The following is a 27203-nucleotide window of genomic DNA, read 5'->3' on the forward strand; positions in this document are numbered from 1 at the left end:
TAGAGCAGTGTGAATTAACAAAGCCCCATTCAGCCATCATTTCAGCAGACTGGGAGCCTCCCTACACAGCCCAGCAGCCCAGAACTGCCCTGGGGGGACAGCACTCACCTGTGACATAGCACAGTCATCCCTCAACAGAGGACCCGGGGTGCACGGCCTGGAAGAGGGGCCCACTTGCAAGTCTCAGGAGCCATACGCCAATACCAAGGACTTGTGGGTCAGTGGCAGAGACAAACTGTGGCAGGACTGAACTGAAGGATTAGACTATTGCAGCAGCTTTAAAACTCTAGGATCACCAGGGAGATCTGATTGTTAGAGCCACCCCCCCCTCCCTGACTGCCCAGAAACACGCCCCATATACAGGGCAGGCAACACCAACTACACACGCAAGCTTGGTACACCAATTGGACCCCACAAGACTCACTTCCCCACTCACCAAAAAGGCTAAGCAGGGGAGAACTGGCTTGTGGAGAACAGGTGGCTCGTGGACGCCACCTGCTGGTTAGTTAGAGAAAGTGTACTCCACGAAGCTGTAGATCTGATAAATTAGAGATAAGGACTTCAATTGGTCTACAAATCCTAAAAGAACCCTATCAAGTTCAGCAAATGCCACGAGGCAAAAAACAACAGAAAATTATGAAGCATATGAAAAAACCAGACGATATGGATAACCCAAGCCCAAGCACCCAAATCAAAAGACCAGAAGAGACACAGCACCTAGAGCAGCTACTCAAAGAACTAAAGATGAACAATGAGACCATAGTACGGGAGATAAAGGAAATCAAGAAGACCCTAGAAGAGCATAAAGAAGACATTGCAAGACTAAATAAAAAAATGGATGATCTTATGGAAATTAAAGAAACTGTTGACCAAATTAAAAAGATTCTGGACACTCATAGTACAAGACTAGAGGAAGTTGAACAACAAATCAGTGACCTCGAAGATGACAGAATGGAAAATGAAAGCATAAAAGAAAGAATGGGGAAAAAAATTGAAAAAATCGAAATGGACCTCAGGGATATGATAGATAATATGAAACGTCCAAATATAAGACTCATTGGTGTCCCAGAAGGGGAAGAAAAGGGTAAAGGTCTAGGAAGAGTATTCAAAGAAATTGTTGGGGAAAACTTCCCAAATCTTCTAAACAACATAAATACACAAATCATAAATGCTCAGCGAACTCCAAATAGAATAAATCCAAATAAACCCACTCCGAGACATATACTGATCACACTGTCAAACACAGAAGAGAAGGAGCAAGTTCTGAAAGCAGCAAGAGAAAAGCAATTCACCACATACAAAGGAAACAGCATAAGACTAAGTAGTGACTACTCAGCAGCCACCATGGAGGCAAGAAGGCAGTGGCACGATATATTTAAAATTCTGAGTGAGAAAAATTTCCAGCCAAGAATACTTTATCCAGCAAAGCTCTCCTTCAAATTTGAGGGAGAGCTTAAATTTTTCACAGACAAACAAATGCTGAGAGAATTTGCTAACAAGAGACCTGCCCTACTGGAGATACTCAAGGGAGCCCTACAGACAGAGAAACAAAGAAAGGACAGAGAGACTTGGAGAAAGGTTCAGTACTAAAGAGATTCGGTATGGGTACAATAAAGGATATTAATAGAGGGGAAAAATATGACAAACATAAACCAAAGGATAAGATGGCGGGTTCAAGAAATGCCTTCACGGTTATAACGTTGAATGTAAATGGATTAAACTCCCCAATTAAAAGATATAGATTCGCAGAATGGATCAAAAAAAGTGAACCATCAATATGTTGCATACAAGAGACTCATCTTAGACACAGGGACACAAAGAAACTGAAAGTGAAAGGATGGAAAAAAATATTTCATGCAAGCTACAGCCAAAAGAAAGCAGGTGTAGCAATATTAATCTCAGATAAAATAGACTTCAAATGCAGGGATGTTTTGAGAGACAAAGAAGGCCACTACGTACTAATAAAAGGGGCAATTCAGCAAGAAGAAATAACAATCGTAAATGTCTATGCACCCAATCAAGGTGCCACAAAATACATGAGAGAAACACTGGCAAAACTAAAGGAAGCAATTGATGTTTCCACAATAATTGTGGGAGACTTCAACACATCACTCTCTCCTATAGATAGATCAACCAGACAGGAAACCAATAAGGAAATTGAAAACCTAAACAATCTGATAAATGAATTAGATTTAACAGACATATACAGGACATTACATCCCAAATCACCAGGATACACATACTTTTCTAGTGCTCACGGAACTTTCTCCAGAATAGATCATATGCTGGGACATAAAACAAGCCTCAATAAATTTAAAAAGATTGAAATTATTCAAAGCACATTCTCTGACCACAATGGAATACAATTAGAAGTCAATAACCATCAGAGACTTAGAAAATTCACAAATACCTGGAGGTTAAACAACACACTCCTAAACAATCAGTGGGTTAAAGAAGAAATAGCAAGAGAAATTGCTAAATATATAGAGACGAATGAAAATGAGAACACAACATACCAAAACCTATGGGATGCAGCAAAAGCAGTGCTAAGGGGGAAATTTATAGCACTAAACGCATATATTAAAAAGGAAGAAAGAGCCAAAATCAAAGAACTAATGGATCAACTGAAGAAGCTAGGAAATGAACAGCAAACCAATCCTAAACCAAGTACAAGAAAAGAAATAACAAGGATTAAAGCAGAAATAAATGACATAGAGAACAAAAAAACAATAGAGAGGATAAATATCACCAAAAGTTGGTTCTTTGAGAAGATCAACAAGATTGACAAGCCCCTAGCTAGACTGACAAAATCAAAAAGAGAGAAGACCCATATAAACAAAATAATGCATGAAAAAGGTGACATAACTGCAGATCCTGAAGAAATTAAAAAAATTATAAGAGGATACTATGAACAACTGTATGGCAACAAACTGGATAATGTAGAGGAAATGGACAATTTCCTGGAAACATATGAACAACCTAGACTGACCAGAGAAGAAACAGAAGACCTCAACCAACCCATCACAAGCAAAGAGATCCAATCAGTCATCAAAAATCTTCCCACAAATAAATGCCCAGGGCCAGATGGCTTCACAGGGGAATTCTACCAAACTTTCCAGAAAGAACTGACACCAATCTTACTCAAACTCTTTCAAAACATTGAAGAAAATGGAACACTACCTAACTCATTTTATGAAGCTAACATCAATCTAATACCAAAACCAGGCAAAGATGTTACAAAAAAGGAAAACTACCGGCCAATCTCCCTAATGAATATAGATGCAAAAATCCTCAACAAAATACTTGCAATCATACAGTTGATTTAAAAAAGAAGGGAAAGTTAAAAAAAAAAAAAAAAGAAAAAGAAAAAAGAAAAACAAGGAAAAAAAAAAGATGTAGTGCTCCCTTGAGGAGCCTGTGGAGAATGCAGGGGTATTCGCCTTCCCCACCTCCATGGTTGCTAACATGACCACAGACATAGGGGACTGGTGGTTTGATGGGTTGAGCCCTCTACCACAGGTTTTACCCTTGGGAAGATGGTTGCTGCAAAGGAGAGGCTAGGCCTCCCTATGGTTGTGCCTAAGAGCCTCCTCCCGAATGCCTCTTTGTTGCTCAGATGTGGCCCTGTCTCTCTAGCTAAGCCAACTTGAAAGGTGAAATCACTGCCCTCCCCCCTACGTGGGATCAGACACCCAGGGGAGTGAATCTCCCTGGCAACGTGGAATATGACTCCCGGGGAGGAATGTAGACCTGGCATCGTGGGACGGAGAACATCTTCTTGACCAAAAGGGGGATGTGAAAGGAAATGAAATAAGCTTCAGTGGCAGAGAGAATCCAAAAGGAGCCGAGAGGTCACTCTGGTGGGCACTCTTACGCACACTTTAGACAACCCTTTTTAGGTTCTAAAGAATTGGGGTAGCTGGTGGTGGATACCTGAAACTATCAAACTACAACCCAGAACCCATGAATCTCGAAGACAGTTGTATAAAAATGTAGCTTATGAGGGGTGACAATGGGATTGGGAAAGCCATAAGGAACACACTCCACTTTGTCTAGTTTATGGATGGATGAGTAGAAAAATAGGGGAAGGAAACAAACAGACAAAGGTACCCAGTGTTCTTTTTTACTTCAATTGCTCTTTTTCACTCTAATTATTATTCTTGTTATTCTTGTGTGTATGCTAATGAAGGTGTCAGGGATTGATTTGGGTGATGAATGTAAAACTATGTAATGGTACTGTAAACAATCGAAAGTACGATTTGTTTTGTATGACTGCGTGGTATATGAATATATGTCAATAAAATGAAGATTAAAAAAAAAAAAAAAAAAGACATAATGCTGAGCAAAATAAGCCAGGCACAAAAAGAGAGATATTGTATGTTACCACTAATGTGAATTCTGTGAAAAATGTACAGTGTTTTATACTGTAGAATGTAGGGGACCTAGAGATACCAATTAGTGGAGGGGGAATGATAATCTAATAAGAACAGATAAACTATGGAGGGTAATCTCAATGTTATGGGAATGCTCAGGAATGATTATGGTTTGTAAACTTTCTTGGATATAGTAAGATCATGTTGGAAGCAATAGAGTTATTTTAGGTTTTTTTTTTCTCTTATTCCTCTGTTTTCTTAGGGGTTGTTAATTTTCTTGGGGTATGGTAGGAACATGTTGGAAGCAATGTAGTTATTTTAGATTATTTGTTTTTCTTACTCCTCTGTTTGGACATGGTTTATTAATTTTCTTGGGGTATGGTAGGAACATATTGGAAGCAAAGTAGTTATTTTAGGTTATTTGTTTTCCTTAATCCATTGCTTTGTTTGAAATGTTGTGGGGTTTTTTTTGGTTGTTGTTTGCCTGTTTGTTTTTAATTTTTTGATAAACAAAGTTAAAAAATTGAAAAAAAATCAGTAGAAAAATGGGAGTAAAAACTAAATGACAAATAGGGTGGGATGTGGGGATGGTTTGGGTATTCTCTTTTCACTTTTATTTTTTATTCTTATTCTGATTCTTTCTGATGTAAGGAAAATGTTCAGAAATAGATTGTGGTGATGAACGCATAACTATATGATCATACTGTGAACAGTTGATTGTATACCATGGATGACTGTATGGTTTGTGAATATATTTCAATAAAACTGAATTAAAAAATAAATAAAATAAAATAAAATAGTGCAGTTATATGTAAAAAAAAAAAAAAATAAGGAATGATATAAGTTTTTGAGAATGTTCCCTGAGTACTTCAAAAGAAGGGACATTGTCTGTTTTTGAGGGGACAGTATTTAATATATATATCTCTTACACCGACTACAAATAGTAGTAAAAATACAAATAGTACCTCCAAAAATATGAATAGGATCAACCGAATTCTCTGACCATAATGCAATAAAATGAAATAAAAATAAATAAACAGAAAACACCTGAGTATGATAAAACAAAATTATCTTTAACAGCTCAAATTAAAAAGGAAACCCAAATGGAAATGGAAGAATATACAAAAGATTCTAATTATCAAAATACTACATATCAGAATTAATGGAAAATAGTTAAAGTAGGAATCAGAAACAAAGTCATAGCCTTGAATACTTACATTAAGAATCAGGAAAGAATGAGAATAAATGAATTAGCTTCCAACCCAAGAAATTAGAAAACATAATTTTTAAACCCAAGTAAAGTAGAAGGAAAGATTTAATAAAATTGTGCAAAGAAATAAAGGAGAATATAGAAAAACAGTAGAACTAATGTATAAATCCAGGACATTTTTGGGATAAAAATAATAAAATAGATGAATTGCAAGCTAACATAATCAAGAAAAAAGAGAAAGTTTAAACATATAAAATAAATAAAAAGAGGGAAGTAACTACAGACCCAGAGCAAGGTACTTGGCTCAATTCCTTGCAAAGAAACTTGAACACCTGAATGAAATGGGTAGTTTTTGTAGGAAAGTTTAATTTAGCAAAAGGAAAGTTACCAGGCAGACAAGAATCAGCATTGCCCACTTAGTCTCCCACTATGATGAAGTGAGAGAGATTATAGGTTCCCCTTAGCATGGACTGAGACCTTCCTGAGAGAATACAGTGAAATGGGCCCTGTGTATACTCAGTATGTTTCTGATGACTTGATGTTGATGTAATTATTTTTCATCTTATTTATATGCAACAACCAGTGATAAGCGCCCCCCCCCCACCTCCATTTGCTGAAATGTGTGTGTTAAATACATTTGCTGGCATTGTGCATTCCTGCTAGAATACCAGCACTGTGACAGCTAGCATAACACTCCCCACCACCGCCTCCCTGGGAGGGAACAACAGATTGGTGTTTGAAAAGGAATCTGTGAAATAAACACAGATTTGCACATCTGTATGTCTCTAGCATCTTCCTGCCATTTTTCTGTCCTTTCAAACAGTTGCTAGGCAACCAGGTAGAAAAAAATCACCAAAGCCCTTGTAAAGAAAAGACATGCCTTAGAAAATCAGAAAAATAAACTCGGGCCCTTTTAAAAACTACCAGGACTTGTGGCATAATCCATTCAGTAGTAATGATCTTGATGTTGAGTTGGGGAAAACAATTGTCCATAATCTGGCTGAATGCAGCCATGAGCTAAGCCACCCAGGATGCTGCTGCTCAGATGCCTTTTGCCCTTGACAGGGAACAAATACTCGGTGGTTCCTTCTGAGCCAGTCTCTGCCTAAGTCTGTGTGCTAAATCTGTGGGTTTCCATTCTTTAAGTTAGCAGTCTCCATAAAAACCTCTAGAGCTCACTGTTGTTAACACCCAGTCTTCCTGGTTGCTGTATCCCCCCTGGCATCTAATATATCCACCTGATTTAAGATGGAGCCTTCCTCTCTGTGCTTCCGTACACATTGGCATGCATGTTGTTTCTGGCCGCTCAGGCTCAGATTGCTCTAAGGAACTATATGGCCTTGCTACCTGGTGTGTGTGCCAGGGTCTGTTCATGGTGACAGGTGTTGATGTTTGGCTGCTAATTTCTCCCATTAGAGACAATGTGGTAGGATCTGATGACACAATCTGTTCATCTGAGGTCTGCCCTCATTTTTGCTGTCTAGAATATATTGCTAAATTTATTGAAACAATAAAAGAAGGAATAGATGCATAATCTGCCATTTAAACGGCATTGCTTTGCTAGGGGAAAAAATCCATAGCAATCATTTTTTTTTTTTTGGTCTATTATAAAATTATTAACAGTGTGCTGTAATTAGGTGCATGGCTTTGCCTTAGAGGACAAGTGGTGCTTATTGAACTGTGACATTGATCTGATTGTGGTAAAATGACCCATTTGGTTTTACCAGCTGTGACTTTGGAGGGAGATGAATGAGAGAGAACACATAAAACTCAACAGATGAAAACATTCTGATCTCTTACTCCCTATACTGATCATTCTGTACCCCAAACAAAATGTTCTTTGGATTTGCTTGCTTGAACACTTGATCTTTGTGATCTGAGGAATATTATGCTTAAGTTGTTAGGATGACAGAAGGATAACTGGCTTATCAAATCAGGTCTATATTCCCCCATTAATATGATATGAATTGCCCTGGCAGAATCCAAAGATGCTGTGGTGTCTCATTAACAAGCATAATTCCCAACAGGGGAAGCAGTGTGGTGTAGTGGTTACAATTGTGGACTTTGGAATCAGGCTGCCTTCTGAACTTCTTTAAGTCTTGGTTTCTTTATCTCTGTAATTTACCTTATAGGCTTTATGTCAGAATTAAATAAGTGAATTCTTAGTACAAACTTGCTATTGTTATTGTTATTGTTATTGTTGTTGTTAATGATTCAGAGCCCAGAAATAATATTAGGCTTTGCAGAAAAGTAGTCTAGCTTAAAGCTTATGGGATCTGTCTAAGGTAAGAGCTTGGATTCCTGACTGGGGTTGAGAGAATAGGGAGGAAGCCATTTTCACCTCTCTCAGCCTACTCCTCCCCATCCATATAGCACTCATGGCTGTGTTGGTGGGAAATGGGGACCAGAAAAAAAAAGGAGTTCCTCCTCTTTTGTGGCCATGATCCTGGCAAGAGTCTTGAGCCACATTGATTCCTTTTAGTTTTTATGTTGGGAGAAATCTCACAGGCAGAGAGACAGGAAAGAGTAAGAAGAGGTATATGCCACTTGGCTCTTTCCTTCTTTGGTTCACCCAAAGTTGGAAACCTAGGAATAGAACCACAAAAAGATTAAGTGTGTTCAGGGTCCTACCACCTCACTGGTACCTATTCTGCATCCCCTTTTCTAGGTTTTTGTTCTTGTCTGTTATTTATCCCAAGAAAAATTTTAGTCAGTACAGGTTTATAATAAGTTGTCTTCCAGAACATTCCCATTTTAACAGGGAACCTCTGGGATAGAAAGAAATGAGTCTTGAGATTTCAAGCATCATGACAAGACGGTTTTTTTAAAGTGTGTGTGGGTGGGGGGGTGATGTTCCATTATCTCTTCATTACCTCTCAAATATATTCAAAGAGTGTTTTAATGTCAGAGAACACTAGACTTATCTAGTTGATGATAGCTTGAAGTTGCCCTTTGCATGCCTGAAATTGTAATTTCTTAAAGTCTAGGGTTTCTTCTTTTTAAAAAAAGAGCAATTTAACATACTTGGCCTGTCTCTCTTCTCTCATTCCCTTCTTTCCCCATGCAAGTTATTAATTTATTGCCTTTCTGTTCTGAATCTACCCTTGTTTGCCCTGCTTTATGATACTGGAGTGGACTCAGTAAATATTTCTCCTTTGCCAGATGGCAGATGTTAAGCTTTGTCAGTAGAGGGCACTGGAAGGCCACTGCAGAAGGAAAGGGCTCTCCCTGGTTCTAGCATGCTTTCTCCTCTGCTCCTGTGGCCTGTGGCTTCCAGTCTGTGCCTGGAGAGACTTCTCACTTTGGGACACCCAAAAGACCCTCAACCTCCAGCAAGTTTTGCCAGCACCCAAAAAGGAGACTTCATAGTGAGTCTCAAAGGCATCCCAGTAGGTGGCTTCCTGCTTACCAGCCCTGGGTTGTCACATCTCAGAGCACTCCACCATCCAATGGGCCACCCTCAACATCTTTCCAGTGAAGTCTCAATCTCAGCCTTGGGTTTGAAGGGAGGGGCTCTTCGAAATTTGTTCCTTCCTTGGGTACTCTGTCTCAGCCCTAGAGGGGGTAGCTGCTTCCAATATCTGCTATTCCTCTATTCTTTAGAGTTCTTTTTACTCCTCAGTAGCTAATCCCCTGTTACAAATTAATAATGTTTTATATGAAATTTTCCCTGTTCAAATTACTGGAGTGGTTTCTGTCTTCTGATTGGACCTGAACTGATACATCCCCAGAGGATGAGTAGTGATTTTTATGGTTGGTGAGGTTGGAGGGGAACTGGACATGCATAGCCCAGCTCTTTACCTTCTTTCTCGTGGGAGTCAGCCTGTCTTGCTTGATTGCTCTCAGCTTCTAATAAGCTCAGTGGCCAAGGCTCTGCCACTGAGAGAGAAGCCTGTGGTGGTCCAGCGCACGTGCAAGGCTGGCCAGGTAAGTCCTTGTCTAACTCTGCCTTTCAGTTTTAGACTGTTCAGAGATAAAAAGCCACATTCTTCAGTATCAGCTCTATCAATAACAAAGGTGTTATTTTGGACTCTATTGGCTGAATACTTTATGTTTTTCCTCAATTAGTTCAGAACCAAGGCAAGAAGGAATCATGGTTTTTATTGTTCACCCCACTCCCATTGATTTTCATAGGAAATTATTTTAAATAACTACCAGAAAAACTGATGCTCCAGGAAAGGCCTAACATTTTTAGCTTGTGGCTTTGCATATACCTTGCCCCTCTACCACATCATGGTGATTTTCATCCCACTACTTAAAAAGCTATTTTTTTCCTTAAAATGCTAATGTGGTACTCTATCTCCCCAAATGCTTAGACAAACCATAATGATCACCTTCAAAGAGAATAATCCTCTAGAAACCTAGTTCCAAATTTGATGGTGGGAAAATGTTTAGAGAACAACATGATATATTTGAAACGCATCTCTCTAAAATCATGAATTTAAAACTCAGGCATTTAAAACTGTGTGTGAAAAAAAGCAGACCTGTGGCTTCCACTCTGTGCATGAAGGCCCACCTGGGAAAAGGATTAGTAGCCAGCCCTTGGGTCAGGTCTACTTCCCTGACACATTGGACATTAACAGTTGGATTTGAAGGTATTACTGAGTTCTTGTTGATCAAGGAAATTAAAGAAAGGATGTCAGCAAATTACCATGTTGGCTCAAACAGTGAACCACACACCCACTCATTCCTTCCATCACCGCTATCGACAAGGCACCTTCTGATGTCCTTGACTTTCTCCTGTACTCTGCACGGATGGCTGAGTTGGTTATGTGTTGTGTGTATTTGTATAAGGAGAGCACAGTAAGAGGGAAAGATACCCAATGTGTTTTAGAGAGAAAGAAAACGCAGTTCATGCCTTTTGTGAACATTTGAAATGTTGGTGTAGTGGCCAAGGATTAATAACGTTCGTGACTCCCCGCATCTTAAGCAGGAGAATAGTAACTGATGTGGGTTACATAAGATAATCTTGAGATTCCAAGATGACCTTTGAAATAGGGCTGAAAAGCCAGAGGAAGTGAACATCTCATCACTTACTGACTATAAATGGTAGGGTGGGTTTATCATTAGCCATGTGATTTGATGGAGCAACTTTACATTTTAATGATTATAGCTTAACATTGCAAAAGGTGTTATTTAAGGGACAGGGTCCAACTAGTCATTAAGAATCAGAATCAAAGGGATCAATAAGCTTGAAATTTAAGTACAAATCTTTGCTTTTCTCCTTACTGCTTTTGGTAATTTCTTTAGTTATTGTGTAATAAATTATCACAGTTATTAATCAAAACCATCTCTTCCCTTAGACAGTGGTGATCTAAGGCTGAGATGTAACTCAGTTGCATTTTGTCTTTGCTTTCTTCAAGACACTTCCCCATCCAGTATTCTTCTTGTAAACCTTTTCCACTTCCTTTTCACTATTCCAAAGTATTGACTCTGATTGGGAGATATCTTACAGTGGCTTTAGCACTTATCATGGATATCTTTTCCATCCTGGACCTATCTTTCACATGTAATAAATGTCTGATATATAACCTTATAATGCTGCCTTCTGTGTCACTTTCATATTACCTGTTTTCTGATTTTAAGGAAATGACATCAACTATTTCTTTGATTTTTTTCAAATGATTCCTCTTTAGCAAAATTATAGCATAAGTTTGTTTTGAATAAATCTTGGTTTGTGCCACGTATGTCAAGGTCGTTACTCAGAGATACCCACTATTGGAACCAGGTAGCAGGTTCTTGAAAGTAACAGAATGAAAGCCAGACATATGGTTCAAAACTTGTCAGTGGTGTCACTGAACAACGAAAGGTTACCCTTCACATTGCATTCTGTGGAGTTGTGATCTGGCGGACACTATTCATAACTGGTACATCCCACTCATGCAGGATCGTTTGGAGGCTGCTTCCTCCTTGGCTTTAGCTCTGTTGACCACATTGGTCTGGAACTGCTCACTGGGCCACCCCCAGAAAGTGAGGCAATCAGTGTTCGCTCTGTCTGCCTTTAAGTTACTTGGTAGTATTCAAAATGTTTGCTGATAAGATTGTTTGCCACCTAAGAAACCTTTTAAAATTTAGAAATCACAAATGACACGTGGTTCACGTAACCATTTCAGCCTTCTTTCTAATAATGAAAAAGATAGATACAACCTAAACCTCCACCAATAGATGAATGGCTAAATAAACCATAATAGTTCCACATAGGTATGAATTTGACATGGGAAGGTCTTCAAGGCATGTCATTGAATGAAAAAAATTAAGTACCAGGATACTTATGTGTAGAGTATAATTTCCTTTCCATTGCCCCAACTATAAATATATTATAAAACTTAATATATTATAAAATATTATATTAGAAAATGCATAGAAAAAGCTCTGAAAGAATATAAGCCATACTGATATGGGGAGGACAGTGGATTAGGGGTGGCAGTGAAGAGGAATTTTGCTTTTACTCTCTGTGTTCCTATAGAGAACTTTTTTCCTATGGGGAACTTTTCTTATTGAGAATCATGTATTATAAATAAATATAAACAATTTTAAATAATAAATTTTGAACAGGTAAGATGTGACGTAGAGAGAAAAGCAACTTTGGCTAGGTCTAGAGCTGAGGTTTGGTACTGAAGACACACATATAATTATTCAACTTCATTAATGGGATATACCAATTGTGATTAGAATGACAGCTCTGTTGCTATGGTTAATGCTCTCAAAACAGTTCATTGAGCCCAAATGCCTTGCTTTATTGCTTCTATGAGTAAATAAATAGAATACATTTTGACCACATTTCTAACAGTATGTTAATTATTTATTAATTATTATACTTAATTTCAGTCTTTGTATCTTCCTCTCTTTGTTCCCCCTCTCCTTCCCTAACACTGTCCACTCTTTGGCCACTGCTTTCCATCCTCTCTGTTCAAAATTCTACTCAAAATTCACAACTTCCGGGAAACTGTTCTTAATTTACTCAGCCCCCTTGAGAAACCTTTTACTCAGTATTTCCTTGACAAGTGTGCTATAATGTTTGAGGACTTTATTTTGTACCTTCTCAAGGTATTACTTGCTAATTGGTTTTCTATCATTTATGCATATACAGTCTCTTAATTCATCTTCCAAAGTAATGGACTCTTTAATAGTTGAATACAGAAAAGCAGTGAAGTGTATGAAAATTGGAGCCAGAAATACCTGGGTTCAAAAACCTGCCTCTTCTGCTTTTAGTTGGATGCTTTTGAGCAAATTTTTTCCTTTAAGCTGCATTTTCCCCACCTGTGAAACTGGAACAATGACCCCTATTTCATGGGATTGTGGTGATGTTCAGGTGACCCAATATATTTGAAGTGCTTGGCGTGGAGCTTCTGTGTCATAAGCACTCAATATGCGATAGCTATTGGTCTCCGTCTACCGCCAACCCACACATGTGTATGTGATGATCCTGACATCAAATAAAGTCTGTAATGAGGCGTATATTGTGCTTTATCAGTTTATTTTGGCCAGATATATTCAGGGGCCAGGGGAATTTTGGGCTTCAGAAATAGAGGGATAAGGCTTGTATGGTCAACTTCAACTCAAGGCACCACCCAAGGTGACTGCTTCATTCCTCAAACCCTCCTTGCTGGGAATAATTTAGTCAGAATCTGCTCACATCCAAAAGAGCTGTTCCATATTTGTCTAATTTTTATGCTACTTTGGGGACCAAATGAGATTTTGTTTTGGCATCATCTCCTGGTTTACTTAAAACATATATATGTGTGTGTGTGTGTGTGTGTGTGTGTGTGTGTGTATTCATTCACATAGTCCCTTGTTGAGCAGAAAAAAATTATGAGTGCTCTGTGCTGGGCACTACAGATAACTCATATGAGCAAATGCTATTCTGCCCTCATGGAGCTCACCTCCAGGGGCTAAGATAAACTTGTGAACAAATAATTACAACATAATATGACTGTTTCTCTACTGGAGAGATACACAAGATGTAGTGGGACTACAAGGAAAGGATTAACTAAATCTGTAGAGGAAGCAGGAAGGTGTCACAGAAAAGTTGCAAATTTGAGCCAGGACTTGAAGCATGAATACGAGCCTGTCAGGTGGACAGATTGGGGCAAGTGCTCTAACCTAGGACACACCAGGTGCAAAGACCCCAAGACATGAAAGAACAAGACCTCCTTCAGAAGCTACAAGTAGATCAGTTTGGGGGCATCAGGTGAGTGTAGGGAAGTGGTTGAGATGAGATTAGGAAGATAGGCAGACTGAGACCATTTGTGTATCATGCAAAGGGGTTGAGATTTTATCATGCTTGTAGTGTGGAGATCCACTGGAGAATTTTGAGCAAGGAAATAACAAGGTCAGATTTGAATATTATAAAGAAATTCTAGTTGGCAAGTGCAAGATGGATTAGAGGGTGATGAGGATAGAAGGAGGGAGACAAATGAGGCTACTGGAGCAGTCTGGGTACCAGATGATGAGAGGCCGGGGCAGCACATGAAAGAGGGGATGGGGTGATGAGAAAGGGATTTAGGAAGTTGAATTGATAGGACTTGGAGCTTGTTGGTGTATTAGTTTTCTATTGCTGCTAAATTACCACAAACTTAGTGGCTTAAAACTGCACAAATTTATTATCTTACAGTTCCGTGGACCAGAAATCTGACGTGGGTCTGTCCAGGCAGAAAAATCAAGGTGTCATCAGGGTTCACCCCTTTCTGGAGGATCTAGGGGCGAATTTGTTTTCTTGCTCATTCAAGTTGTTGGAAGAATTCACTTCCTTGCATTTGTAGAACTGAGGTGGTTATTTCCTTGTTGGGTGTCAGCGGAGGCCGATTCCCATCTCTCAGAGGCACATGGATTCCTTGGCTTGTGGCCTCCTTCAAAACCAGCAATAATGAGTCAAGACTTTTTCACACTTTGAATCTCTCCTGCCTCCTATTCCATCTTCTCATCTCTTAGACTCCCTCTTTTGCCTCCCTCCTCTGCTTTAAAGGACTCACATGCGATTAAATTGGGCCCACCCAGATAATTTGAGATAATCTCCCCATCTCCAGGTCCTTAGTGTTAATCGTATCAGTAGTCTCTTTTGCTATTAAAATGAATATTTTGACAGGTTTCAGGAATTAGGACATGGATATCTTTTGGGAGGGACGTTATTTTGTCTTCTACAATTGGAAGTGAGCCGTGAGAGAGAATGTAGAGTCCAGTTTCTGATTGCAATAAACAGATGGAATGCAGCTTTAGGGGAGGAAGACGAGTTTGATTTCGAACATGCCGACTTTAAGGCATCCCTGGGAAACAAATGGAATCATCTAGTAGGTAGTTGTATGCACTGGCCAAAAGACAGAGGAGAAATCGAGGCAAGAAATACAGATTAGGCAGTTGTTGGCATATAGGTGTGGTGAACCCTCAATGAGTGTGTAGAATGAGAACAGAAGAGGGCTAAGAACAGAATCCTGGGAGCCAATAATATTTTAGATACCACAGAGGAAGACACTCACAAAAGTAACTGAAGAACAACCTGCATCATCTCCCCTTACAAGTTCTCTGTCCCTTTTGGCACATCTCTTCCTTTCTCCTCTATGTGGCCGATTTTCTCTCCATTATCCTGTTTTCTACCAACTCAAAGAATTTTCTTAAAGTTTCAGCTTTCACATTGTGTACCATGGCCTTTCCAGTCCGTTTCATCATCATGGATCTTTCAGTTCAGCTCCCCATTACTAAACTCACTCATTCTCTTGGTATTTTTCAATTCAAGTTTATAAAACAAACAAACAAACAAACAAACAAACAAAAAGAACAACTTTTAAAGAGAATCTAATTGACCCAGCTTATCATTTTTTAGGGTCATGCCGTGGCATAGGTCACCAGACCTTAGTTCAGGGCGCCTCCTTGGTCCAATCAGCTGTCTCTCTTATTTCAGGGATGAGGATGAATCTAATGTTATTGCTCAGCATATCATTTTGCTCCACAGAAGCTTTGGGAGAAGGCTGCTGACTTTATCTCCATTGTATTTGCTGGGCCCAGGATTATGATGTTGAAAATGGGCATAGACCTGTAATAGGTTCAGGCCTTTCTTCACCATCTCCCCTTGCTCCTGGCCTCACTTAGCTCTGATGTTGTCTCTGTGCGGAAGATCGTCTTTATAGAAATTGAATTTTGGGTCCAAAACACAGAAATAAAGTCAAGTCAGTCAAAACTCAGATCAAATTTAGTCATTTGCTTTAACTGACCATTCTCTTTTCTATGTTTTCTTTGCATGTTTATAAACATTATCCAAATGAAAGATGGTTATTCAGATTCACAGACCTTTCAGCCACTTGGCATTCATACATCCCCGATGCGTTCAGCAGCATAAAGGAAGGATGTGTGCATGTCTCTGAATCACCGCTATGCAGTGATTCATCACACTGAGTACATATCTCTTTTCTTAAAGTCAGACTCTCTGGGCTGGGTTATAGCTTCCATCTGCAAGGTTGAGCAGTGCTAAAAATATACCATTATTGCTACTTGGTGCTCCTCGTGGATTATGAGAAAACTAGAATTTATATTGCCAGTCCAAACAAAGTACTGTAAAGTCTTCAAATTCCTTTTGGTTTTCATTACACACAGATAATAATCTTTCACAAGATCTCAATTTACTGAATCAAAATATGATGGATGGACTCCAGGAAAGGCAGGCATCAACAAGGTCAAATGAGCTTCTCTAAACCAAATTCCTATGATGCCATGCTTCACAGAAGATGTTTCCTTGTGTGGGGTTCATGTGAGGCCACAGATGAGTGGTGTGGTCTGGGTGAGTGGGCAAGGGTGAGGGGTGATCTGCTGCCACTCTCCTCTGTGCCTGGGCCAGAGCCTCAGGCCAGCACACAGTGTCCCCTGCCCATATTTCCTGCTAGTAACAGGGACTACAAACAGAAGGGTACAATGTTCTCTACACTTTAGTGGACACTCTCCATCCATATTTCCATTGGACCCTTGCCAAGGAATTCTCTAATTGGCCATGATCCTCTGCGGCAGAGAGATGCCTCTCCGTGCTTGGCTGACCAGGGTCAAGCCCATTAGTGTTGTTTTAGTCAAGTCTCTCTGTCTACAAAGGACTTCTTGGCAATGATTAACTGCTTTGGGGGTGAATTAAGTCTTAGACAGTAGATTACTTAAGCAGTTCTTCTCTGTTGAATCGGAACTGAATGAGAATGGAATGAGCAGAAAACATGAGAGGATCAAAGAAAATGCAAACCTTAGAAAGGATTGCAGAGAGAATGTAGGATAACCTGCTTACCGAGAAGTGCGGGTCTGAGGCTCAGAGATGAGTTGTGAGGATGTGTGAATGTACAACCTGAAACAATTGACAGTTAGAAAGAACAAGTTATCCAAACTGGTAGTGAGGCAGAAGTTATGTGATGGTACTTTTATTATTTTAGAAAATTAAAAGGCAAATATTGTTGAATGAAACGAATGAGATTAAGAGGCAGCCTCCAAAATAACTGAAGGACAACCTTCAGCTGCTACTCTTTCTAGTTAGGAACAGATAATTTTCCTTTTGGTCTTTGAATCAGAAAAATCTGAAGGACCACTAAATTCTTATGTGGAACAGTTAGATCAGATACCTCTTTCATATTCTTCCTTTCCACCTCATCTTTCCCTCCTGCCTCCTTTCCAGTTCCAAAAGAATCATATAATCTAGCCTCAAAAACTGCCCATGTTCTTTGAACTTTTTACATGTCTGAGACTTGGTACATGTTATCTCCTAAGCCCGAAGTGACTTTAGTCTCCTTCTATATTCTGAAAAATCCAACCTAATTTTCAGTGGCCAGCTGAAGTTCATCATCTTTATATTCTGGAACTCTCCAGATTGAGTAAGTAGCCTCTTAATTATGATGCCACATAACTTGTGCTGCCATTATATAACTAATTGAATTGTGTTCTAATCGTGTGATGAGATAATACTCTGAAATATTATCTCACTCAGAAATGGGTTCAGCTGTATATAATGGTGGCTTAAAGAATATAGAAGTTTATTTCTCTCTCCTGTTAAAGAAAGCTAGAGGGAAGCAGTCTAGAGCTGGTATGGCAGCTTTGCAGTGTCATCACGAATCCAGTTTCTTATCTATCTGTTTTGCGTTAATACTCAGCTTGCTTTCATTTTCAAGTTTATCTCATATCCAAGATGGCTGCTCAAGCTCCAGCCAGCACATCCATGCTCCTGGAAGTAGGAACGAGGAAAGGGAAAGAGGGCATGCCTCCTCTCTTTTAAGGAGACTTTTTGGAAATCCTTTACAACAGTTTTGCTTACATATCATTTGCTGGAACTCAGCCACAAGGCCACATCCAGCTGGAAGCAACTCTAGGGAATATCATCTTTATTATGGCAGCAATGTGCCAAAATAAAAATTGTACCAGAAGAAATGAGAGGAGAATGGATATTAGGAGACAGCTTGCAATCACATTTTCCAATATATTCCTCATTTCTGATCATTCTTCCTACTTCCTATCTCTTTACTAGTTAGAACCCTAATGAAAACAAAGATCACATATAATGGGTTTAAAATGTACATTCCTAATTCAGGTGTGCAGAAATATAACTCTCTTCATTTATTGAATTTGACTTGCCCACAAACCTCTAATTCCATTTATGGCTGGGAAAAAAAAAAAATCTCAATTAAAGGTAATGTAGTTACTTCTATTTTGAAATTGAATCTCTTTGGAATAAACATTCATTCAAATTCCAGGCTCTTTCCTTTCTTTTTCTCCCACCTCTGACCAGGAAGTGGTATGGTTACCTGAGGGTCTTTCTTCTGTTCTCTAGTTCTCTCAGGCCTCCAATAATTAGTTACGTATCTGTCTGCCTTTCTATCCAGAAACCTCTTGAAGTCTGAGACATTGTTTTGGCTATATTGCTTTCCCCAGTGCCTTTTTCAGAGGTTGACACATAGTAAATAGTTAAAAATATGACCAGTGAATTTATGAGTATACATTAAATACATCATATAATTAATTTGAATGGTTCCATAATGAATTGAAAATCCTCTACAATTAAAAGTCTATTTCTCTAAGCCCCTAGCACTATATTGATAGCATTCTCACGGCACTGATAATATTCCGCTTTCAGTTATAGTGATTTGTGTGCTTGTCCTGCACTTCCCTAAAGACTTCCTGATCTTTGTACCCCTCACGGGTCCTGGCAGAAAACCTAGAACGCAGTAGGCCTTCAATCAATGAAAATGAATCACTGAATGGATAGAGGCTGGCACTTTGCAATTTACCTCCCATGAGTGAGTCCCACCTGGGAAGAAACAGAATGGGACAAATTGATAGATTTTCTTTAACTGAATTCTTTTTTTGTTTTGTTTTGTTTTTAAGAAAAAAAAAATGCTTTTGTTTTTCAGAAATCCTCCTCCTACTTTGCTTCATCCAGAAAAATGGTGTGAGGAATTCAACCACTTTATTTCGCAGTGAGTATTTCTTCCACTGAAAATTGCTTATCCAGCAAGGTCTTGAACAGTGATTGGAGAAATCTAAGCAGTGGAATTTACTTGGCACTGGAAGTTGCTGTGCCTACTAGCACATTATGACACAAGATTTGTTCCAGTAAATTATAGAAGATGCCTCTGTAGTATCTGAAAAATAAGGAGCTTGGTTTGACTTTTATCTGTAATTAGTCCTCCTGATGATGTGGGTCACATTTGTCTGAGAATGTACTCTGTCCTGGGGCAAATATTGCCAACTTTTCTTGTTTAATGATGGAGGAAGCATGACATCTAAAACTCTGATGCTTACACTGGAACCAGAGAGGAGACAGAATTTTGCAGTCTCAGGCAGAGGTTTTACAGCTTGGAAGTTGGGCTTTGTTATAGGAACAGTGAAATGAGAGTGGAGTTCCAATTCCCAAGATGACTGAGGAGGCAAATGGGATCTCAGGTCTGGAACACCAAGGCATGGAGCCCTAGTCAGGGCTCAAGGTATGGAGGACAGTTGAAAACCCAGCTGGATGGGATGAGATACCTGGTGGAGCTGTGTTACTAGGAACTGAGCAGTAATTAATGGGGTTGAGACACGAGCAGAACATGGCTGGCTGAGTGCTGAGAACATGAGCTTTTGGCCTGGTCCCTGGCAAATGACCACACTAGTCCTACCTCTGGGGAAGATGCTCAGTCTGCAGGAGGGGGCTACGTGGCCCCATTTTAGGAGACTGGAAAAGCTAAAGCTAGGGGACTGCTTTAGACTTAGGAAAGCCTTGAATACTAGAACGGAGGGCTAAGGAAAGAAAACAATATCTTTGAGGATGCAATCTATTGGAGAGCAAAACGCAATGGATTTATAAAGCATCTTATTGAAACTATAAGGGAGGGAAACTGAAAAGTTTCTACCTGTGAGGCAGATATCTAGACTAGGCACATCAAACCATATTCAGGTACAGGGGCTTGGAAGAAGTGCCCCCAGAGCCCTAGTATATCAAACCAGGTGTTCAGAGGTTATGGGAGGAGAAAAGAAGGGACCAAAATGGCCAACAAACAGGAAAGGTCAATACAAATTTCTCTAACTTGTGCCTATTTCGCAGACTTGGCTTCCACAGAGAGGCAAGGCAATGAAGCAAACTGGGTCTCTTGGTTATCTTCCTTAATCAGTCATAATACAGACCCACAATCCCTTATCCACAATTCCAAAATCTAAAGAGCTCTGAAAACTGAAAGTTTTTTGTACTTGAATCATTCAACAGCAAAACTTAACCTTACGTGAACTGATTTGGTGGCAACACATGATCTGAATGATGGAGGCTATTTATAGCCATTATTTATCTCACTTAGTGTGAATATTCATGTATTTTGCTGCAGATATATTGTTGCTTGATTACAGTGTGCTTCCCCAAATCCTGCTGGAGATGTTACATAACATACATTAATAAGTGCACCAGTTTACCTTTCTGAAACTTTATAAATTCTGAATTTCAAAACATTTATGGCTCTAAAGGTTTTGTAAAAAAAAACTATGAACTTGTATTTCATTCTCATTTTCATTTCAAATGCAGCATAATTCAAGGTCCCTGGAATTGTTTGCTTGTCCAGTACCTACTGGACTTGTGCCATCTTCCCCAGGAGAGAGGGGCAGTGAAGAACTCAAAGAACTCCTTCAAGAAAGGCAATGTTGGAAGGTGGTAGTGCAGTTCAGGGCCAGGGGATGAGGATATTTCCTGGCTCCTCCAGCCCCACTTAACATTTCTGTGATGACTGCAAAATGCATTAGCAACAGCCGCAAAGCAAGGGTGGTGATGTCAGGAGATGTTGAGAGGAACAGCAGATACTTGCAGAAGAATGATTCCCACATATGAGCAGAGGAAGGGCCTCTCCTTGAGGTTTGGGAACTGAAGGAGAAAGAAGGGGGGAGTGGAGAGCTGAAAATACCCTTGGGGGGTTGGCAACACATTTCAGACCACACCTGGAAGAGAAATCTGGGAGTTAAGGTCCCAGAGATTTTGCTGGAAGAAGCTGGAGTGAAAGCTTTTTGCCTTTCATTCCATTGCTGCACACAGATGCCCTTGAATGACCTTCTCCAAAGTGTTGACCTAGAAAAATTCATTACATATTCAACATTATGCGTTTCTACACCGAACTCCCCTATTGCCTCTAAAATGTGACTTGACTCACAGAAGTTTGGATTATGTATACTTTTTCAAAATTGTGTTTGTCTTCTAAAACCAAGTACTTTATTGCTTGGGTGGATTTAGGATAAAAGTACATAATTGGTGAAGAAGGTTGGGACTTACAGGACTACACACAGTGTAGAAATCCCTCCCTGTCTTTGATTTCTCCTTGTGGCAAATTTCTCTAATAGAGGCTAATTTAAATCTGCCTATTTTTCCCCAACTCTGAGAGTACCAGATGCACTCATTATGAGTTGCTTTAACTTAGAAAGTCCTTGGATATGAGAATGGAGGGCTCAGGACAGAAAACAGTGTCCTTGAGGATGCAAATTATTGGGTAGCACAGCAGAATGGGTTCATAAGCATCTTGTTGAAGCTGCAGGGGAGGGAGACTGAAAAGTTTCTTATGAACCAAGGAAGGTACATAGAAATTAAGAAATTGTGCGCTTTATTACAAATTTAAGATAGAGAAAAATGTCATCAATCTTCTTTGTTTAATGAGTTGAACTTACTGTTTTATGTTAGTGAAAGTATTATATAAGCATTTATAGGTTATTTCCTGATCCCAGTCCCACAATCTTTTTTTTTTCCGTAACATTTTAGATTCCTCAGCCATGAATTCTCCTTCCACAAGATTTTTTAAGAACATAGCTCTTGAGATTAGGGACTGATTATTATATTTTATATCTTTAGATAGAAACCTGCCATCCATTTGGTACTTAGCGTAGAGGATCCAACTAACCTAGACTGCCATTACTTAATCTATCATATGCAATTTGACTTTACTGTTTCATTGTATTTTTTCAAATCTCTAATTAAATATAAACACTGGCACTCACCGGGTTGGAAAAGTGTATTTAAAAAGAGAGTCTTTTATACTTACTTTGCTTGTTTGGGGAGGGAAAGGAAAGAATTAGGGATTAAAACCTTCAGATTAGAAGTTTTTCATTATTGGGGGGAATGCGGCAGGGAAGATAATTATCTGGTAATTTCAGGCAAAGTGTTTTTTGCCTGAATTATTCAGATAATTGCCTTGATTCCCTTTGTAGACCAAGTCACAGTGTATTGTATTAATGTAAACTGAGCTCTCTCTAAAGAATAAGTAGGACTAGAAATTTCTTAACAGCTTCAAAACCTGTAATACCCTGTCCCCATGTGACTGCTGAATCAGAACATAGTCAATTCAATAATTTCAGCCTTTTCCTAGCCATCTGGTCACCACTGACCAAAGGACCTGTCTGGCTTCTCCTTGACTGCTGCAATGGTGTGAATGGACAACCTGCATCCAAGTCATTATAGTGCTTAGACAGGGGACAGGGCATGTGTGTGTGTATGTTGTATGTGTGTGTGTTGTGTATATATGTGTATGGTGTGTGTTATGTTGTGTGTACGTGCATGTTGTGTGTGTATTGTGTGTGTATGAAAAAGAGAGAGAGAGAAAGACAGAGGTTGAGAGAGAGAGAGAGAGAAAGAATGTGGAGGTGTGTGTGGGGAGGGGAGAACACAAGTGCCAAGATGTGGCTTAACGTTTTTACATTTTTTTCCCCAGCCTCGTTAATATGCAGGGAGTAGGAGAGATTTCAAGAAGGACTGCAATCTATTAATAAACCTATTTTGAGGTTTAAAAGAAAAGAAAACATCAGCCTATTTGGTTCTGAACCTGTGGTTGTTAGTGATAACTGACTCATTTATATGTCTTAGTTATGCATTTGTCAAAGAATGACTCCTGACAGCTTAGTAATGATAAATTAATAGCAATGCTTACATAAATTCTGCACTGCTTTTTATCCATGTGCCAGGACCCTGCCTGATATTTTTTGTCACCTCTGTAATGTGTGGTTGGTGTTTTGGAGATTTCATTATCAGCCCTTTTCCCTTTGGCTAAAGCTATTTGCATAACAAGTTTATCTGGTTCAAGTACCAGTCAGGTTTCTGCTTTGTTACAAGGCTCCATTCAAAAGTAGTCTTTTGATAAGATAATAATTTTCCTTTTCCCAACTTTACCTTGGTCCTCATGGATGTTATCTTTTTTTTTTTTTTTTCCCCAAATTCAAACTACTTTCAAGTTTTTGGACTAAATTACAAAAACGTTTTCCCAACCACTGGCCAAAAGTTACCTATGCGCTAAGCTTTTACATTTTGCCTCTAAAACTTTGGGGTTTTATTGGGAAATTGATTTAAGTCTTCATTATTGTGAGGGCCCAGGGCCTGGGGTTCCAGCCCCTCCTCCATGACTGACAGCAGTCGCCTACATGACCAGGCAACAGGCCCCTCCCCCACAGGGGGGAAAGCATTAAAACTTCCCTCCGCTAATCACTGTTAGTAACCAAATCTTGGGAGACCTTGTTGTAACCAAATCTTTAGAGATCCTGTTATAACCAAATCTTGCAAGAAACTCCATTGTTACAAACCTTTATAAGCTCCCCAACTTGGCATTCCTCTCTCTCTCTGCTGAATGGTGGAATGCTGACTTCCCTCTCCTGACCTGCTGCCATGGAGAAAAATTGTCTCCTGTTTTGTAAGTCCCTAATTAAACTCATGGGTAACTCCGTGTCAGGTGTGTTCTTTGGTCTTGTGGCTAATCTGGGTTGGAATAATTATCAGTGGATCCTGAACTCATTGGTGAGACAGTAAAGATGGATTTCTCGGGGTTAAGGGCAAATCCACCCAAAACACCATGGCTGCTCATAGTGGACTTAATGATGACTTGAGCTATTTGGTCACAAGCAAATACACTTGGCTTTCCTCTGTTGGCTGGCTGGATCAGCTAAGTGTTGCAGGTATGTCAATTTTCCAGAGTTGGCATCATGGATAAGTCTTGTCATTTAGTCATGAAATGTTGAGGCAGCCTTTCCTGTCCTCCAGATGATATTCAAATGGGTACAAGCATTTGTGTTGAATGTTAAAAAGGTGAGATCACTGTGCACTATGAAACTACTGAAACTAATAGACATTTGCATGTATTTGTCTGTTTGCATGTATTTATTTCTTAATGATTGAAACTCAGACCTGGACCATTTTTTTTCTCTCTTGGCTTGGATATTTCTAAAGCTAATCATTTGGGGATGGTTGCTTAGTTGACATTGATTGTATTCCCCTCAAGGCAATAATTCTCCACTCTCTTTCTTTCTCCATTTGGTATTTCAAGATTGCTTAATTCCACATGGTTTTATGATGTCAATGAACAACATACTTGCAATAATAAATATCCTAACTCAATGATTGATTAAGCTCCACAAATATTCTTGGAATTTTAAGTATTGTTGGATTCTCAGGAGACCAGGTGAAGGCTTAATATTTTCTGGAGTAGAAGGCTACAATAACCTTTATCTACATTACTTCACAAATTGGTAATTCTGATTAAAATGAGCAGTGGTATCTCCAGTGACAGACTCTCTCCATTTTAGATTTATTTAGCCAATGATTAGCTATTTTGGCTTCTTGAATTAATTAGCATCTCTTGAGCTATAGGGAATTAGAAAATTAGTAAAAACTCACGGAGAAATTAAAAATTAAAAAAAAAAAAAGAATTCTACTTTAAGACCCCCCAAATTCCCTTTTCCCCTCTTAACATATATTGGTCAATATACTTATAAATGCAACCCAACTCCTTTCTCATTTTGAAAAATTGGTATTTTTCTCCCTTCATGAGAAGAACAAATAAAACTGCATTTCAAGGTTATATCTCCCTGAGGAGTGTCTAATTTAGGTTACTCCATAGATCATGTAAAGACACAGAGGGCCTGATTTTATCTCACTTGTACCCCACTTATAAATTGAGCCAATAAAATCTGATTTTCCCATGATGTAAATCAAGAAGTGGCTAAGTGTGACTTTTGAAACAGTGTACTGTCCACAAACCTGGAATGTACTGTTTTCCTAGAAACCCTGGCAATGGGAGAGAAACAAGAGTTTTAGCCTCAACTGAAGTAAGAAAAAGACAGAATAAAGTGGATTATCCAGACCCTAGTGAGCATATTCTGCTTAATTCCTGACAGATGCCGGTTTTAGTTCTTGTGAAAAAGCAAATCTGTAGTTGTGCCATAGATTTCACAGTACTTGTGACACATTGTGTTTAGTCAATGCCTATGGCTGCACTGTAGGTTAGTTTAAATGATGTTCCATATCATTTCCTCCATACTGGTTTTTAATTTTTCTTTCTTTTTAATCATACTTGATTTTCATAATGTCAATCAAAATGAGTCTGCAGTTGAAATTAATAGAAGTGATGGTTCTGTATGGTCTGCGTGGGCACACGCCTGGGGTGATGGCTGCACGCCTGCACAGCTTGTCCCCTTATTTTAAACACTTTGCATTAGTGTGATACCTTTGTTAAAACTCATGGAACAATTTTATTATAATTATACTATTAAGTATAGTCCATACTTTACATTAGGCTAACCCCCTCTTTTAAGAAGTCGGGAAACTAAGGTCAGGTCCTGATAGTACCCTGCTCACCATCCAGAGGAGACAGCTGTGGAGGAGGGGTCTATTGCATTTGCATACAACTGTGTCACTAGCTGTGCAACCTTGGGAAAGATATTTAACCTCCTCATTTGTCAAATTGGGGCTGAGAATACGTGCCTCATAGGGTTACTATGAAGATTAGATTATGTAAGGTTTATACAGTACCCGGCAAATAATAACTAACATGTAACTCTTACTCATGCCAGGTGTTATTCTCTATTCTTAATATAATTTATTTAATCCTAATAATCCCCTGAGACAGTTCTAGTATTATCTCCATTTTATAGAAATTGAGGTACAAAGGGATCAAGAGGCCCAAGATCACAGCTGGTAAGTGGCTGTCCTAGTTTGCTAATGCTGCAGAATGCAAAACACCAGAGATGGATTGGCTTTTATAAAACAGGGATTTATTTCGCTACACAGTTACAGTCTTAAGGCCACAAAGTGTCCAAGGCAATACATCAGCAATCGGGTACCCTCACCGGAGGATGGCCAATGGCCTCCGGAAAACCTCTGTTAGCTAGGAAGGCAGCTGGCATCTTCTCCAAAGCTCCGGCCTCAAAACGGCTTTCTCCCAGGACGTTCCTCTCTAGCAAGCTTGCTCCTCTTCAAAACATCACTCCCAGCTGCACTCTCTTCCTCCCCGCCGAGTCAGCTCATTTATGTAGCTCCACCGATCAAGGCCCACCCCGAATGGGTGGGGCCACGCCTCCATGAGAACATCTCATCAGAATCATTGCCCACAGCTGGGTGGGGCACATTCCAAGCAAATCCAACCATCACCAAAACTTCTGCCCCACACAAGACCACAAAGATAATGGCATTTGGGGGACACAATACATTCAAACTGGCACAGTGGCAGAGCTGAGATTTGAACCCCAGAAGACTTGCTCCAAAGTTCATGCTCAGCCAATAGTGGTTATTATTTTTATTACCCTTTGCATTCAGTCTTTTCCACTATTCTGAAATTGCCTTTTGAAAGTGTTAATGACCTCATCCTCAACATCTCTGCAGTTTTGCATTCTGTTTTCTGCCATCTCCAAACTTCAGCTCACTGATTTCCACAGCTCATGCTTGTACACACACATGCACACATGTATGCATATATGAACACATACATGCACACATGTGTACATGCACACACATTTCTTACTCATTTCTCAATAGCAACAGCAATACTACCTCGGGCTTAACCTGAAAAAATCAGCTCCAGCAGCAGTCAAAACAGAAGCACTGCAACCTTTACTTGTTGACTCTGCAAACAGCCCTCCTTCCCCCACCTGTCTCAGGGCACACCCTTTTCCAGGCTGAGTGGCTGTTTCTGCTGTCAGCCAGCCACATGCTGGGAAGGCAAATGGATTCCAGGATCCTGGGAGACACAAGCCCACAGTGCTTAACTAACTCTGGGAAGTGAGGGGTGTTGGAGATAGGAAAGAGTAGAACATGACTCCAGTGGTTTTAAACTGGGAACGGATGTTTTTAGAGAATATATGTTGGAAATCTCAAGAGCCAAGGATCTGAAGTCAGATTGTGTCCTAGC

The 27203-nt window shown here is 39.5% G+C and overlaps 1 protein-coding gene across 2 annotated transcripts in view; it reads left to right on the plus strand.

Moving 5' to 3' along the window:
- LOC119544302 (myosin-IIIb-like) overlaps positions 1-27203 on the plus strand; it is a 256724-nt gene that overhangs the window by 186335 nt on the left and 43186 nt on the right. For both annotated transcript variants that reach the window (XM_037849676.1, XM_037849678.1), the window contains one exon: positions 18945-19010. In XM_037849676.1, coding sequence (XP_037705604.1) covers positions 18945-19010 — 66 coding nt within the window. The remainder of the gene's footprint in view (positions 1-18944; positions 19011-27203) is intronic.

This window comes from Choloepus didactylus, chromosome 9 (genome assembly GCF_015220235.1).
Source record: "Choloepus didactylus isolate mChoDid1 chromosome 9, mChoDid1.pri, whole genome shotgun sequence".
Classification (NCBI taxonomy): Eukaryota; Metazoa; Chordata; class Mammalia; order Pilosa; family Megalonychidae; genus Choloepus; species Choloepus didactylus.